The sequence below is a fragment of the Rana temporaria genome, chromosome 9 (genome assembly GCF_905171775.1).
Source record: "Rana temporaria chromosome 9, aRanTem1.1, whole genome shotgun sequence".
In the NCBI taxonomy this organism is placed as follows: Eukaryota; Metazoa; Chordata; class Amphibia; order Anura; family Ranidae; genus Rana; species Rana temporaria.
In genome coordinates this window covers 177,630,218-177,648,705 of record NC_053497.1, presented here as the reverse complement: position 1 = coordinate 177,648,705, position 18,488 = coordinate 177,630,218, and the positions used below count along the sequence as shown (strand labels likewise).

The 18,488-nt window shown below is 42.0% G+C and overlaps 1 protein-coding gene across 1 annotated transcript in view; it reads right to left on the bottom strand.

Moving 5' to 3' along the window:
- The window catches only part of OCRL (OCRL inositol polyphosphate-5-phosphatase), a 71,611-nt gene extending 55,734 nt beyond the window's left edge, over positions 1-15,877 (bottom strand). The window contains exons 1-3 of the mRNA XM_040325312.1: positions 15,595-15,877; positions 5,465-5,578; positions 776-957 (exon numbers count right to left, since the gene is read on the bottom strand). Coding sequence (XP_040181246.1) covers positions 776-957; positions 5,465-5,578; positions 15,595-15,877 — 579 coding nt within the window. The remainder of the gene's footprint in view (positions 1-775; positions 958-5,464; positions 5,579-15,594) is intronic.
- Between the last annotated feature and the right edge of the window lie 2,611 nt (positions 15,878-18,488).

The window sequence follows — 18,488 nt, the reverse complement described above, 5'->3', positions numbered from 1 at the left end:
TAACAGACCCCTGACATCTCCCCTTTGAGACAGAGAAAGGGACTAAGGACACAGATTCCCCAGTCCCTTTTCTCAGCAGCCTCAGCTGCACTGAAAATGAATGGAGAGGAGACAGAAGCTCCTCTCCATTCATCGTAAACACAGGTTACGATGTTTCAGTTATGTGAATGAACAGAGTCAGTGATTACTGACTCTGTTCATTCAGAAAATAAGGAGCCGGGGAGAGCAGCAGAATGGAGGGGGACACGGAGGAGGATAGCAGCAGTACGGAGGGGGGACTGGAGGAGGATACAGTCAGCAGTGATCGGTGCGGCTTTGGGGGGAGTTACAAGCACCGGTCGTATAGATTTCACTAAAGCAGCTGAAAAGGGGGGGAGGGTCCAGGGAGAAGCTGTCAGGCTTTATAGAAATACAGGGAGATCGGTGTTTGTAACTCCCCCGGCCACACCGATCTCCCTGACTGTATGCAGTTGCAGCGTGCTAGTGTGAAGTTTCAGGAATTAAAGCAGGTGGTGAGGAGGTGACAGTGCCTTCTCCGCACCTGTCAAACGCTCTCTGAAGAGCAAACAGAATGGGGATCGCTCTTCAGATAGCAATACTAGTGTGAACGAGCCCTTAGCGTCATGGATCTGGGGGCTCCTTACGGTCTCAGGAGTAGACCTGATGTGCGGGAAAGGTACAGACAGGCAATTTGATTTGCCCACACTTTCAAAAGATTAGGATGCCCGACAGATTCACTATAAAACAACATAAAACAGAAAAAAATGGTAAATACCTGAACCTGAAGACTTTGACGAGGCCCCAGGCATGCTTCCGGCCTTATCAGCGGACTGGTACCAGTTAGAGGACTCCTTTTTATCGGGACGCATGGCCTTGATCCGCCCTGCTCCTGGAAGAAACAGACAATGTTATCACATAAGGATAAGCTCTTGAATGTGTTAAAAACTCTATAAAGAACTTTAACAAGTCCAATATAATCATTTATTACTGCTAAAGAAACACTTCACCCACTTTCCATGCAGTGGCAAAAAAGACAGCATGCAGCCCAAAGCTCAACACCCCATAAAATTGTAAATTTGTCTTCATCTCATATCTACATATCCCGATTTATTGGTTGCCAATACTGGTTAATACTGGGATTCCTGATTTATTGGTTGTCGATACTGGTTAATACTGGGATTCCCGATTTATTGGTTGCCAATACTGGGATTCCTGATTTATTGGTTGCCAATACTGGGATTCCCGATTTATTGGTTGCCAATACTGGGATTCCTGATTTATTGGTTGCCAATACTGGTTAATACTGGGATTCCTGATTTATTGGTTGCCAATACTGGTTAATACTGGGATTCCCGATTTATTGGTTGCCAATACTGGGATTCCCGATTTATTGGTTGCCAATACTGGTTAATACTGGGATTCCCGATTTATTGGTTGCCAATACTGGGATTCCCGATTTATTGGTTGCCAATACTGGGATTCCTGATTTATTGGTTGCCAATACTAGGATTCCTGATTTAGTTGTTGCCAATACTGGGATTCCTGATTTAGTGGTTGCCAATACTGGTTAATACTGGGATTCCTGATTTATTGGTTGCCAATACTGGTTAATACTGGGATTCCTGATTTATTGGTTGCCAATACTGGTTAATACTGGGATTCCTGATTTATTGGTTGCCAATACTGGTTAATACTGGGATTCCTGATTTATTGGTTGCCAATACTGGTTAATACTGGGATTCCTGATTTATTGGTTGTCGATACTGGTTAATACTGGGATTCCCGATTTATTGGTTGCCAATACTGGGATTCCTGATTTATTGGTTGCCAATACTGGGATTCCCGATTTATTGGTTGCCAATACTGGGATTCCTGATTTATTGGTTGCCAATACTGGTTAATACTGGGATTCCTGATTTATTGGTTGCCAATACTGGTTAATACTGGGATTCCCGATTTATTGGTTGCCAATACTGGGATTCCCGATTTATTGGTTGCCAATACTGGTTAATACTGGGATTCCCGATTTATTGGTTGCCAATACTGGGATTCCCGATTTATTGGTTGCCAATACTGGTTAATACTGGGATTCCTGATTTATTGGTTGCCAATACTAGGATTCCTGATTTAGTTGTTGCCAATACTGGGATTCCTGATTTAGTGGTTGCCAATACTGGTTAATACTGGGATTCCTGATTTATTGGTTGCCAATACTGGTTAATACTGGGATTCCTGATTTATTGGTTGCCAATACTGGTTAATACTGGGATTCCTGATTTATTGGTTGCCAATACTGGTTAATACTGGGATTCCCGATTTAGTGGTTGCCAATACTGGGATTCCTGATTTATTGGTTGCCAATACTGGTTAATACAGGGTTTCCTGATTTATTGGTTGCCAATACTGGTTAATACTGGGATTCCTGATTTATTGGTTGCCAATACTGGTTAATACTGGGATTCCCGATTTAGTGGTTGCCAATACTGGGATTCCTGATTTATTGGTTGCCAATACTGGTTAATACTGGGATTCCCGATTTAGTGGTTGCCAATACTGGTTAATACTGGGATTCCTGATTTATTGGTTGCCGATACTGGTTAATACTGGGATTCCTGATTTATTGGTTGCCAATACTGGTTAATACTGGGATTCCTGATTTATTGGTTGCCGATACTGGTTAATACTGGGATTCCTGATTTATTGGTTGCCAATACTGGTTAATACTGGGATTCCTGATTTATTGGTTGCCGATACTGGTTAATACTGGGATTCCTGATTTATTGGTTGTCAATACTGGGATTCCTGATTTATTGGTTGCTAATACTGGGATTCCTGATTTATTGGTTGCCAATACTGGTTAATACTGGGATTCCTGATTTATTGGTTGCCAATACTGGTTTATACTGAGATTCCTGATTTATTGGTTGCCAATACTGGTTTATACTGGGATTCCTGATTTATTGGTTGCCAATACTGGTTAATACTGGGATTCCTGATTTATTGGTTGCTAATACTGGGATTCCTGATTTATTGGTTGCCAATACTGGTTAATACTGGGATTCCTGATTTATTGGTTGCCAATACTGGTTAATACTGGGATTCCCGATTTATTGGTTGCCAATACTGGTTAATACTGGGATTCCTGATTTATTGGTTGCCAATACTGGGATTCCTGATTTATTGGTTGCCAATACTGGTTAATACTGGGATTCCTGATTTATTGGTTGCCAATACTGGTTTATACTGGGATTCCTGATTTATTGGTTGCCAATACTGGTTTATACTGAGATTCCTGATTTATTGGTTGCCAATACTGGGATTCCTGATTTATTGGTTGCCGATACTGGTTAATACTGGGATTCCTGATTTATTGGTTGCCGATACTGGTTAATACTGGGATTCCTGATTTATTGGTTGCCAATACTGGTTAATACTGAGATTCCTGATTTATTGGTTGCCGATACTGGTTAATACTGGGATTCCTGATTTATTGGTTGCCAATACTGGTTAATACTGGGATTCCTGATTTATTGGTTGCCAATACTGGTTTATACTGAGATTCCTGATTTATTGGTTGCCGATACTGGTTAATACTGGGATTCCTGATTTATTGGTTGCCAATACTGGTTAATACCGGGATTCCTGATTTATTGGTTGCCAATACTGGTTAATACTGGGATTCCTGATTTATTGGTTGCCAATACTGGTTAATACTGGGATTCCTGATTTATTGGTTGCCAATACTGGTTAATACCGGGATTCCTGATTTATTGGTTGCCAATACTGGTTAATACTGGGATTCCTGATTTATTGGTTGCCAATACTGGTTAATACTGGGATTCCTGATTTATTGGTTGCCAATACTGGGATTCCTGATTTATTGGTTGCCAATACTGGTTAATACTGGGATTCCTGATTTATTGGTTGCCAATACTGGTTTATACTGAGATTCCTGATTTATTGGTTGCCAATACTGGTTTATACTGAGATTCCTGATTTATTGGTTGCCAATACTGGGATTCCTGATTTATTGGTTGCCGATACTGGTTAATACTGGGATTCCTGATTTATTGGTTGCCGATACTGGTTAATACTGGGATTCCTGATTTATTGGTTGCCAATACTGGTTAATACTGGGATTCCTGATTTATTGGTTGCCAATACTGGTTTATACTGAGATTCCTGATTTATTGGTTGCCGATACTGGTTAATACTGGGATTCCTGATTTATTGGTTGCCAATACTGGTTAATACTGGGATTCCTGATTTATTGGTTGCCAATACTGGTTTATACTGAGATTCCTGATTTATTGGTTGCCGATACTGGTTAATACTGGGATTCCTGATTTATTGGTTGCCAATACTGGTTAATACCGGGATTCCTGATTTATTGGTTGCCAATACTGGTTAATACTGGGATTCCTGATTTATTGGTTGCCAATACTGGTTAATACTGGGATTCCTGATTTATTGGTTGTTTGTGGACAGGGGATTTCCAGGTGAATCGTCCACAAGTGGTTAGACTGGGTGAACAGGGTTTCCTCCCAGTACATTATTATCACAGGCGTGCCCCAGGGTTGTGTTTTGAATCCTCTTCTCTATTTATTATATACGCACGATTGTGTTCCTTGTTTTCCAACAAATATAATCATGACATTGGTGAATGACAATTTTTATAATTATAGCAATTGGTCGGATTAAAGGGGTTGTAAACCCTTTGTGGTTTTTCACCTCAATACATTCTATGCATTAAGGTGAAAAACCTTCCGTAGTGCAGCACCCCCCCAGAGCCCCCCCCCCTTTTACTTACATGAACGCGATCGTTCCAACAATGGGAACCAGCACAGCCGCTCCAGCCGCTGTCTCGGGTCCTCATTGGATAGATAGCAGCACAGCCATTGGTTCCCGCTGCGGTCAATCAAATTCAGTGACACGAGAGTCGGGGGCGGGGCCGCGTCTGTGTCAATGGACGTGTGAGCGCACCCGTTCTGGTGTCCCCTTGGAACGCGGGTCTCCGAGGGGGCACTCAATGTGGGGAGGAGCCAGGAGTGCCGCTGGGGGGACCTCAGAAGAGGAGGATCGGGCCGCCTCCCCCTCTGACAGACGGGGCTATGCTGTGTAACACAGCTGTGTATATCTCAGAACTGGATGGACTGAAATACAAATCCTTTGGGCAGGTAAAGAAACTCCCATATATGTAGTGATGGGCTCAGGCATGTTGGGATCGAACCCGCCAGGAAGTGGGCACGGCACACCGCCAATCATAAGTGCAGGTGCCAGCCGGGAAATGCCTCACTGCCAATGATTGGCGGTGTGCAGTGACGGCTTCTTAGCGGGTTGTATTTGGACACGCCCGAGCCCATCACTGCATATATGTACTCGATCCGTGTATTTAGCTGTTTGCCTGGAAAGTCAGGTGAAGTAGATGGAGAGACTTTCTCACACACACGCTGGAGTCAGTTACCTTCCTGGATGAGTCGCATTTCGGTCAGCAGCTCTATACACTTCTCTTCATCGGGGAACTCGAAGAGTCGCTCCGCAGACCACGGATCCGCCTGGATTCTCACTTTGCAGCCACCTGAAGTGAGAAACACAAAAGAAAAATAAATATTTTATTTAAAATAAAAAAATAAATAAAAAAAATTGTTATTATACTAATATCAACACAATAATACTAATACAACTGATAGGAATAACAATACTACTACAAATAATTATTTTAAATTTTAATAATATTTTATATAAATAAAAATAATAATTATTTTTCATCATCATCATCATCGAAGTACAGCCAAAGGATCACAGGAGTGCTGTTGGTTATGAACTCCCGTGACCTGCTCTCAGCAGACAGCGGGCTTCAGTTGATGTCAGCGTGGCGGTTCAGGCTCGGGGGAAAGGTCGTGACCATATGGTCAGGATCTGCTCACATTTTTGAACCGGCACCCAGCTCAGCCTGAGAGCCCAAAACTGGCCCCACTTCCACCCCTTCCACAGCCCATCGCTCCAGTGAGCAGGGGGAGGGAGGTTAAGCAGACAGCCGGTGAGTGACAAGTCACTAGCCCTCTACTCACGAAGCTGTGATAACCAAGCGATCAACGGCGGGGAACAGATGCTACAAAAATTAAATCCCATGCCTCTTTTAATACTAGCAATACAACTACCAATACAAATAATAATAATAATAATAAATATTTTATATAAACAATAATAATCATTATGATTTTGTAATCATCATGATCGGTAGTACTACTACCAATAATAATAATACTACTACCACCACCAATAATAATAAATATTTTTATTGCTAATCATAAAATTATTGTTTGCGGTACTAGTATTACCACAAATAACTATTTATATAAAATAATATTAGTATTTGAAGTAGTAGTATTATTACTACTACTACTATTATTTATATAAAATATTTGTATTATTATTTGAAGTAGTAATATTACTACTAATTATTATTTGAAGTAATATTATTACTACTACTACTACTACTACTATTATTTATGTAAAATATATTTGTATTATTATTATTTGAAGTATTAGTAGTACTACTAACTATTATTATTTATATAAAACTACTTGTATTATTATTTGAAGTAGTAATATAATTACTACTAATTATTATTTGAAGTAGTATTATTACTACTATTGTTATTTATATAAAACATATTTGTATTGTTATTATTATTTGAAGTAGTACTATTATAATTATTTGCAGTAGTAGTACTACTAAGTATTATTATTTATATTAACGACTTGTATTATTATTATTATTATATTATATATATATATATTATAGTACTACTACTAACTATTATTACTAATATTATTTGCAGTAGAAGTACTACTAACTATTATTATTTATATAAAATATTTGTATTATTATTTGAAGTAGTAATATTACTACTAATTATTATTTGAAGTAGTATTATTACCACTACTATTATTTATATAAAATATATTTGTATTATTATTTGCAGTAGTAGTACTACTATTATTATTTATATAAACTACTTGTATTATTATTTGAAGTAGTAGTAGTACTACTACTAACTATTATTACTACTAGTATTATTTGCAGTAGAAGTACTACTAACTATTATTATTTATTTAAACTAAACTACTTTTATTATTATTTGAAGTAGTATTATTACTACTATTGTTATTTATATAAAATATATTTGTATTATTATTTGAAGTAGTACTACTACTACTACTATTATTATTTGCAGTAGTAGTACTATTATTATTATTTATATAAACTACTTGTATTATTATTTGAAGTAGTAGAAGTAGTACTACTACTAACTATTATTACTACTATTATTATTTGCAGTAGAAGTACTACTAACTATTGTTATTTATATAAAATATTTGTATTATTATTTGAAGCAGTAGTATTATTACTACTATTATTATTATGTATATAACATATGTGTATTATTATTATTTGAAGTAGTAATACTACTACTAATTATTATTTGAAGTAGTATTATTACTACTACTATTATTTATATAAAATATATGTGTATTATTATTATTTGAATTACTACTACTATTATTGGCAGTAGTAGTACTACTAACTATTATTATTATTATAAATAGTAATATAATTACTACTAATTATTATTTGAAGTAGTATTATTATTATTATTTGAAGAAGTAGTATTATTACTACCAATTATTATTATTTATATAAAATATTCATTGTTATTATTTTAAATGATACAAACATAAATAAAAAAAATAAAAAAAAGAGGAGGTGATCATGGAAGAAACGACATGTTTTAAGAGACGACTCAGCTGAAAGGCAATCAGAACACAACCAGTGTGTCTTTTCCTTCCAGCGTGACCCGCGTTCTGAGGAATTACACCCCGTGTGACCTTATAATCTGGAAGGCAGATATAACATTTCCTTTCAGTTGATGGCCCCGGTGCAGCAATCCCATTACGACACACCACCAGTGAGAACATTCCTCCTATACACCGCACTGCATATAACTTCACCGTAAACATTGTGTTGCAACTACTGAACAGGCTGTGAATCAAACTCCACAGAAGTCCATTTCCTTCCAAAGAAAAAAAATATATATTTAGATCCCACCCACAAATTTTTGTTTTTAGCTTTGAATGGAGTGGGCGGGGCCACCATTAGAAATCATGGGGCCCCCCATACAGCCTACCTGACAGGGCTGCTAAGCCAATAGGGCCCAGGCTTGGTATGGGAGTATTGCCTGTAACCCCCAATGATGACTCTGAGTGTAGAAAGGTCTCAGATGCTGAATGCTACGATTTTTTTCTGGATGCTCCCCAATAACTTGCAAGCAATCTGAAAACTCACTGGCTGCAACATGAGTGGCGAGGGGTCACTGCAAGGGGGGTACATAAAAAAATAAATCATCGCTTTGCCCTGAATTCATCTTACTCCTTGTCTATTTGAGAGGCTGTACAGCCACCTGATCACTCCCACTGACCCTTTCTATTGCAGGCCCGGGTCAAAAAGACCACAGATGTCTGAAATAAAAAAAAAAAAATTAAATGTAAAAAAAATGTAGTTACATGCGAGCAAAAAAGTGAGAAAAATTCAAGTTATATGCAGGAAAAAAAAAAAGTGTAAAAAAAAAATGTAAGTTCCATGAAGCACGAAAAGTGTAAAAAATGTAAAGTTAAAAGCAAAAAAAGAAATAAAAAGATAAACCTATAAAGTTTTAAGAGGTGGGGTCAGGGGGGGGGGGGGAGGGGGGTTGAGGGTAGGTGGGAGGGTGAAGATGGCCAACTAGGAATCAATAGGATACATGGGTTCGAAAAAAGGGTGTATTGTATCTTACCTATGTATTTATATATATATTTTTTTTGTATCCGTGCTCTTTTGAAAAAAAACAAAAAAATATTATTTATATATATATATATATATATATATATATATAAATATATATATATATATATGCAAGCACTTAAAGTGGAGTTTCCATCCCCAACATTTTTTTTCATTATTGTGCTCATTAGACCTAAAAAAGGAAAAAAAAAAAAAGTTTTACTCATCTGGAAATGCCTGTTGCTATGCAGTCCCACAAAATCTGCCGTTGGAATCACCTAGGATCCTGACATCATCTCCCTCTAATGCTCCTGGGAAATGTGTGTCATCATTTCCCAGGATGCAGTGCGCTACCCAATTATCACTCCCCATCCAAGACTTCCAGGAAGTAAGTGCTTGTGGGCTTCAAAATGCCCACAAGCAAAATGACAACGGTGTGGACATAGTTTTATAAACTATCTTTTTTGAATAACTATGCGGAGCGGCGGCGGATTGTAAAATAGTAAGTGACCGGATTTATATTATAAAAACGCTGGATGAAAGGACATACATTTAAAAAATGCTAATTGTGGTTGGAACCCCGCTTTAACTCCCTTCCCCGAGTAATTAAAAAACAAATTACACAATTTTAAGGCTTGATGTGTATGGTATTTTTTTTTACTCAGTGCAACCTCAACGCTTACATTTTACCAAAAATGTTAGTTATATACAAGCAAAAAAATAAAAATGTAATAGAGAAAGTTATATCCAAGGAAAAAAAGTGTAAACAATTAAAGCGGGCGTTCACCCGAAATTTTTTTTTTAACCTTAGATTGAGGCTCATTTTGTCAAGGGTAGTTTTTTTAAAAACGAAGCAGTACTTAGCGTTTTAGAGAGCGATCTTCTCCGCCGCTTCCGGGTATGGGCTGCGGGACTGGGCGTTCCTATTTGATTGACAGGCTTCCGACGGTCGCATACATCGCGTCACGAGTAGCCGAAAGAAGCCGAACGTCGGTGCGGCTCTATACAGCGCCTGTGCACCGACGTTCGGCTACTTTCAGAAAATCGTGACGCGATAGATGCGACCGTCGGAAGCCTGTCAATCAAATAGGAACGCCCAGTCCCGCAGTCCATACCCGGAAGCGGCGGAGAAGATCGCTCTCTAAAACGGTAAGTACGGCTTTGATTTTAAAAAAAACACCCGATTCCCCTTCACAAAATGAGCCTCAATCTAATGTAAAAAATTAACATTTCCGGGTGAACCTCCACTTTAAAGTTATATGCAAGCAACAAAGAAAAAGTGTAAGAAATGAAAGTTATACGCAAGCACTTAACCCCCCTAATAAATGTGGGTACGCAAGTTCATCATTGTCTCAGGCTTGATATGTTTGGTATCTATGGCCACCGGCTGTATCACGGGAGCGCGCGCGCAAGCTAACCCTCTTGGGAGAGTGCTTCCCATGAAGGGGGTTATTTCTTTTGGGGAGGAGCCCAGACAGCCGCCGTCAAAACGAACTGCACAGTGGAGGCAAGTATAACATCTTTGTTATTTAAAAAAAAAACTTTCAACTCCTTTAACCCCCCAAAAGAATGTGGGTACGCAAGTTTAAGGCTTGATATGTTTGGTATTTATTTACTCGGTGCAACCTCAACTCTCAAAAATTTTGGTTATAGGCAAGCAAAAAAAAAATGTAAGTTATATTCAAGTGTAAAAGAGAAAGTTTTAATCAAGCGAAAAAAAAAAAAGCGTACAAAATTAAAGTTATATGCAAGCAGCAAAAAAGTGTAGAAATATTATATAGATTTATTTTTTTAACCACTTGAGAGCCACGCTATAGACGAAAGACGTCTACAGCGCGGCTCTCAACTGCCGGGTGGACGTCCCTGGACGTCTTCCTGTTCACAAATGCCACCGAGGGTGTGCGGCGGGGAAAAGCTGTGCCCACTGTGTCACGTGGTGCCGATGCGAGTACCTGGTGGCCGCGATGTCCGCCAGGTACTCCCGATCAGCAGTTACAGAGGCAGGACGTGGATCTGTGTGTGTAAACACAGAGCTCCACGTCCTGTCAGGGAGAGAGGAGACCGATGGTGTCTTCCTTGTACATAGAGACACAGATCGGTCAACTCCCCCAGTCAGTCCCCTCCCCCAGTGGCGGTCACCTCCCCCAGTCAGTCCCCTCCCCCAGTGGCGGTCCCCTCCCCCAGTGGCGGTCCCCTCCCCCAGTGGCGGTCCCCTCCCCCAGTCAGTCCCCTCCCCCAGTCAGTCCCCTCCCCCAGTCAGTCCCCTCCCCCAGTCAGTCCCCTCCCCCAGTCAGTCCCCTCCCCCAGTGGCGTATCTAGGGTATGGCAGCCATGGCAAGTGCCATAGGCGCCATATGAAGGGGGCGCTGTTAAGTGGCTGAGCAGCAAGGCACTTACCAGGGTCTGGGGGTCTCATCTTCCCTCCTCCTGTGCATAGGCAGGATCTCCTTTTTAGCACCTTTGCTAATGGACAATGGCAGCATTATCCCTGCTGCGGTTAGCCACAGCCCTCCCCTGTTCTCCCAGGCTCTCCCATTCTATCTGGTCGGATTGGCAGCACACAAAGAAGAAGGAGGAATATCAGTTTCTCGCTCTCCTCTGTGAATACTGGGGCCTTAAGTGATGAAGATTTCATCACTTCCAGTATTGGTTCTGCATTTACCTGGCCTTGGAGGGCAGAGGAGGGATCAGGGGTCTAATAAACCCCACATTTCTCCATAAAGAGGATGATAAATATCACAAGGGATGATAAATATCACTAGTTTTGTTAGCTGTTTCTTTTGTTAAGGTTATCTGAAAGATGGGTTTTAAATGTTTAGACAGGGGCGCAAGTTTCAGTGCTTGCCATAGGCGCTAATTTCACTAGATACGCCTCTGCCCTCCCCCCACCGTAAGAATCCCTCCCAGGGAACACATTTAACCCCTTCCTCGCCCCCTAGTGTTAACCCCTTCCCTGCCAGTCACATTTATACAGTAATCAGTGCATATTTATAGCACTGTTCGCTGTATAAATGTGAATGGTCCCAAAATAGTGTCAAAAGTGCCAGATATGTCCGCCGCAATATCGCAGGCCTGACAAAAACCGCAGATCGCCACCATTACTAGTAAAAATATATATATATATATATATATATATATATATATATATATATATATATATATATATATATACACACACACATAATACAAATGTCAAATCTATCCCCCATTTTGTAGGCGCTATACCTTAAAAATGGCCGTAAAAAATGGTCGTGTGTGTGCTTTAACTACGTGAAAAAACAGCGCATGCTCAGAAGCAAGTTATGAGACGGGAGCGCTTGTTCTGGTAAAACTACCGCTCGTAATGGAGTAAGCACATTCATCACGCTGTAACAGACAGAAAAGCGCAAATCGTCTTTTACTAACACGGAATCAGCTAAAGCAGCCCCGAGGGTGGCGCCATCCGAATGGAACTTCCCCTTTATAGTGCCGTCATACGTGTTGTACGTCACCGCGCTTTGCTAGAGCTTTTTTTTTTTCACGATCGTGTGTAGGCAAGGCCGTTTTAATGATCGGGTTGAAAAAAACGTTTTTTTCTAGACCCTTAAAGGGGTGGTTCACCCTAAAAACTACTTTTCCTCATTACATTTTCCCCCCACATTACAATACGATTAAGCCTATTATCTTTTTTTTGATGCTGTACATACCTTCGTACAGCTATTCACCCGTGGCATCCGGGTTGCGAGTCCCGCGGGAGTGGGCGTTCCTAACATGTCTGTGATTGACGTTTTGACCAAAAACGAGCTTCCCCCGTCGCGTAAGCCGCGTCACGGTTGGTGAAAGGAGCCGAACGGCGATGCGCATGCGCAGTATAGGGTGAACCACCCCTTTAAAAACATCATTTTTTAGAACCCGAAAAACGGTCGTGTGTACGCGGCATTAGATTTTACCATACAATTGGGTAGTATATTGCACGAGTGTCTTAAAATTAACAAAATGTATTTATTTTTTTTCTGAAAAATTTGCACTCGATAAAATAAAACAAAAAATTTGGAAACTTCTGCAATTTATTCGCTCTGCTTTTAGAAAACGTTTGGGAGTTTTAATTAATCTATAGGCCTACAATATATAACATATATGTATATATTACACTATATATATATATATATATATATATATATATATATATATATATATATATATATATATATATATATATATATATATATATATATATATATATATATATATATATATTTTTTTTTTTTTTTTTTTTTTAAACATGTAAAAAAATAAAAAAAAATAAACAGCTCTATGAGTGAAAGGGTTAAGTAAAGAGGAATACAAGATGCTATTTTTAAAGGAATAAAAAAATTAAAATAAATGAATACAAAATACACAACCAGTGATAACAAAGAAGAGCCTGGAAGGAATGAGTCACAACTTCTCATCGCCAGAGATTTCCTACAAAGACGACTTCCAGGTTCAGGAGGACAAATAGAAAAAAAATACAGCTTGAATGAAGAGGGCGTTTATACGGGGAGAATTATTGGCGACGTGTAAATAACAAAACAATTAAAAAAAAAAAAAGTGACACAACCGGTTTTGTGACAATACAAAGTGAGGAGCTGCAGGTGAAAGCCGAGTTCCATGGAGTCTCAGATTACAGCCGGACCCGATGGAATATACGCCACTGGGGAAAAGTCTTAGGCAGGTGTGATGCTAATGCTGTAAACGAAGAATGCTAAATTCATGTGTAACCACTTAAGACCCGGACCTTTAGGCAGGTAAAGGACCTGGCCAGTTTTTGCGATTCGGCGCTGCGACGCTTGAACTGACAATTGCGCGGTCGTGCGACGTGGCTCCCAAACAAAATTGGCGTCCTTTTTTTCCCACAAATAGAGCTTTATTTTGGTGGTATTTGATCACCTCTGCGGTTTTTATTTTTTGCGCTATAAACCAAAATAGAGCGACAATTTTGAAAAAATAAATCTATATTTTTTACTTTTTGCTATAATAAATATCCCCCAAAATTATATAAAAAAACATTTTTTTTCTCAGTTTAGGCCGATACGTATTCTTCTACATATTTTTGGTAAAAAATAAATAAATAAATAAGCGTTTATCGATTTGTAAACGCTATTAATTTTGCGCAAACCAAATAGGAGATAGTTTTATTGCAATTTAATGAATAATTTTTTTTTTTACTACTAATGGCGGCGATCAGCGATTTTTTTCGTGACTGCGACATTACGGCGGACACATCGGACAATTTCGACACATTTTTGGGACCATTGTCATTTTCACAGCAAAAAAATGCTATAAAAATGCATTGTAAACTGTGAAAATGACAGTTGCAGTTTGGGAGTTAACCACTAGGGGGCGCTGAAGGGGTTAAGTGTGACCTCATATGTGTTTCTAACTGTAGGGGGGCGGGGCTGGACGTGTGACGTCATTGATCGTGTTCCCCTATATCAGGGAACACACGATCAATGACACTGCCACAACGAAGAACAGGGAAGGTGTGTTTACACTCGGCGGCGATCGGGTCACACGGGCACAGTCACGGAGCTTCGGACCGGGGGGGCGCGCGACCCCACGGCTGGGCTTAAAGGGCCACGTACAGGTACGTGGATGTGCCCAGCCGTGCCATTCTGCCGACGTATATCGGCGTGAAGGGGTCCTTAAGTGGTTAATTGTTTATTTTGATCGAATAACAAAATGGCAAGTAAATGAAGAGAAATCCAATTAATATTTGGGGTGACCCCCCCCCCTTTGTCTTCCTCTAGGTTCCTCTTGCATACAGTTGAAGGAACTCGGCAGGTAGGTTGTTCTATGTAGATCTAAGCACAGATCTTCTGTTGATGTCGGCTGCCTCCAATCCTTCTGTCTCTTCATGTCATCCCAGACAGACTCCATGATGGTGAGATCAGGGCTCTGTGGGGGCCAAACCATTTCCAGGACTCCCTGTTCTTTTTTACACTGAAGATAGCACTTAATGACATTGGCTGTATGTTTGGGTGGTTTTCCTGCTGCAGAATAAATTTGGGGCCAATCACATGTCTCCCTGATAGGGCACGATGGAGAAGTATCTGCCTGTATTTCTCAGCATTAAGGACACCATTGAGCCTGACCAAATCTCCAACTACATTTGTAGAAATGCAGCCCCCAAACATTGGAAGGAATCTCCACCATGCTTTACAGTTGGCTGCAGACACTCATTGTCCCGCTCTCCAGGACTTCCCTCAAACTGCCTCCTGCTGCAGCCAAATATTTCACATTTCAATCATCAGTCCAGAGCAGCTGCTGCCATTTTTCTGCACCCCAGTTCATAAATTTTCTGCATAGTTGAGTCGCTTAGTCTTGTTTTCACATCTGAGGTGTGGATTGTTGGACGCAATTCTTCCATGAAGACCACTTCTGGTCAGACTTCTCCACCCAGTAGATGGGTGTACCTGGGGCCCACTGGTTTTGGACGCAATTCTTCCAGGTAGACCACTTCTGGTCAGACTTCTCCACCCAGTAGATGGGTGTACTTGGGTCCCACTGGTTTTTGGATGTAATTCTTCCATGAAGACCAGAAGACCACTTCTGGTCAGACTTCTCCGCATTGTAGATAGATGTACCTGGGGGCCCACTGGTTTTTGGACGCAATTCTTCCATGAAGACCACTTCTGTTCAGACTTCTCCGCACAGTAGATGGATGTACCTGGGGACCACTGGTTTTTGGACGCAATTCTTCCATAAAGACCACTTCTGGTCAGACTTCTCCACATTGTAGATGGATGTACCTGGGGCCCACTGGTTTTTGGATGCAATTCTTCCAGGAAGACCACTTCTGGTCAGACTTCTCCACATTGTAGATGGATGTATCTGGGAGCCCAATGGTTTTTGGATGCAATTCTTCCAGGTAGACCACTTCTGGTCAGAATTCTCCGCACAGTAGATGGGTGTACTTGGGTCCCACTGGTTTTTGGACGCAATTCTTCCAGAAAGACCACTTCTGGTCAGACGTCTCCGCACAGTAGATTGGTGTACCTGGGGCCCACTGGTTTTTGGACGCAATTCTTCCATGATGACCACTTCTGGTCAGACTTCTCCGCACAGTAGATTGGTGTACCTGGGGCCCACTGGTTTTTGGATGCAATTCTTCCAGGAAGACCACTTCTGGTCAGACTTCTCCGCACAGTAGATGGGTGTACCTGGGGGCCCACTGGCTTCCACCTGTTCTGTGCCGATAACACTGCTGGACATCTTCTGATGTGGAAGATAAGTAAGCACGATGTGTCTTTCATCTGCTGCATTAGGTTTCCTTGGCCAACCATTGCGTCTACGCTCCTTAGCATTGAAGGTTTCTTTGTGCTTCTTCAAAAAGAGCTTAAACAGAACATCCTGAAACCCTGGTCTGCTCTGATATCTCTGCCTGGAAGAGATCTTGCTGATGCAGTACAACTACCTTGTGTCTTGTTGCTGTGCTCAGTCTTCCCATGGTGTATGACCTGTGACACATCCTCACCTCAGTAGCAGAGTTTGGCTGAGTTTGGCTGTTCCTCACTCAGTTTTAAAGTGTCATTAAACCCACAGGGGTTAGTCTTTGTCATTTTTTCTGAAAAAACAAACTAACCCTTTAGGAACATTAGGTTATTACTGTAAAATCCTCCTTTATGTAGATATCCAAAAGCCCAGATTCTGCTGTGAGCAACCATCTTTAAAGTGATGTCAGAAGCCCCATCAGACTCAAACCTGTCACTCAAGTGAAGCTCTGTAGTAGTTTATCCTTCCCTGCGCCTACATAAAAGTATTGGGTTATCACCGCAGACTCCTGTACCAGCTTCATAAGATGTGACGGAGAAGCAGTTTTCCGATAGTATTTAACTTGAACTGTCTGGAAATCCCCACCATGCCCCAGGCTGGCAGGAATACATGTGTCATCCTATGAGAAGGATTGCTCACTATAGGAATGTACACTAACTGTGTTTTAAAGGGAATTCAAAGCCGAAATGTAATCTTATATTTTGCCCCCCCCCCCCCACCACCCATAAACATGCGGACCACATAAAAAAAAAAAAAAAAAAAAAAAAAACACACTTCAATTTTTATACCTCATTTTAGACCCAGCGATGTCATCACTGGATCTATGTACCCATCTATGTAATGGAGGCAGATCATGGCTGGTGGGAGAACACAGCGATTACTGTTGGCGGCTATAGCGACTGGCAATTTCATGCTAAAAATCCGATATGCTGGACTTGGGTACAATCAGACTGCAGATCAATGGTTCGAATCTCAGCTGGTTCCTGCTGACCCGGCCGAGATCCATCGCCAGCTTAGGACTGCTTGGAGACACAGGAGTCATGGAGGTACATACTGCTGTGCTTAGAAGTACGGTTTGTGCAGGGCATGTGTGGAGAGCACACGGGCAGGGGGCACATGGGCAAAGGGTGCACACGGGTAGACAAAGGGTGCACGGAGCAGACAAAAAGCGCACAGGGCACTTGGGCAGACAAGGGGTGGACGAGGAACGTGGGCAGGGCGCACACGGGTAGACAAAGGGTGCACGGAGCAGACAAAAAGCGCACAGGGCACTTGGGCAGACAAGGGGTGGACGAGGAACGTGGGCAGGGCGCACACGGGTAGACAAAGGGTGCACGGAGCAGACAAAAAGCGCACAGGGCACTTGGGCAGACAAGGGGTGGACGAGGAACGTGGGCAGGGAGCACAGGGTACCCCGGCAGGGCGCACACGGGTAGACAAAGGGCGCACAGAGCAGACAAAAAGCGCACAGGGCACTCGGGGCACCCTGGCAGGTCGCACGCGAGCAGACAAAGGGCGCACAGGGAACATGGGTAAGGGCACATGGGCAGAGGCAGGGCGCACGCTGGCAAAGGGCGCATGGGGCAAACAAAAAGCGCACAGGTTACGTGGGCAAGGGCGCACAGGGCACATGGGCCAGGAGAGCACGGGGCAGACAAGAGGCGCACGGGGCATGTGGGCAAAGGGCGTGAGGGCAGACAAAAGGTGCAAGAGCACGTGGGCAAAGGCGGGGCGCACTAGAGTAGGCAAAGGGTGCACAGGGCAGACAAAGGGCGCACAGGCGCAAGAGCACGTGGGCGGGCAACAGTCGCAAGAGGACGTGGGCGCACAGGGCACGCAAGTAGACTAAGGGTGCACAGGGCAGACAAAGGGCGCACGAGCACGTGGGCAGGCAACAGTCGCAGGAGCACGTGGGCAAAGGTGGGCGCACAGGGCTCGCAAGTAGACTAAAGGTGCACAGGGCAGACAAAGGGCGCACAGGCACAAGAGCACGTGGGCGCACAGGGCACGCAAGTAGACTAAGGGTACACAGGGCAGACAAAGGGCGCACAGGGCACATGGGCAGACAAAGGGCGCACAGGTTTGCACTAGTAGACACTGGGCATAGGAGGCACAGAAGGGCGGGGGGTGTTGGGCACAGAGGAGGCACTGGGAAACGGGCAGACATTGGAGGCATGACGGAGGGGGGGGGGCTCGCTGGTTTGCTAATGCTGTGGCCAGACTGCAACACATTTGTCTTTTTGTTTTATTTTGCTCACAGCTCCACATTAAAGAAAAACCACAGGAAGGAAGTTGGGTATGATCAGAGATCAGAGATTACAGCCTCAGCCCTGCAACAAAGACGCATCTCTTCAGTTCATGCCGCTCTGCC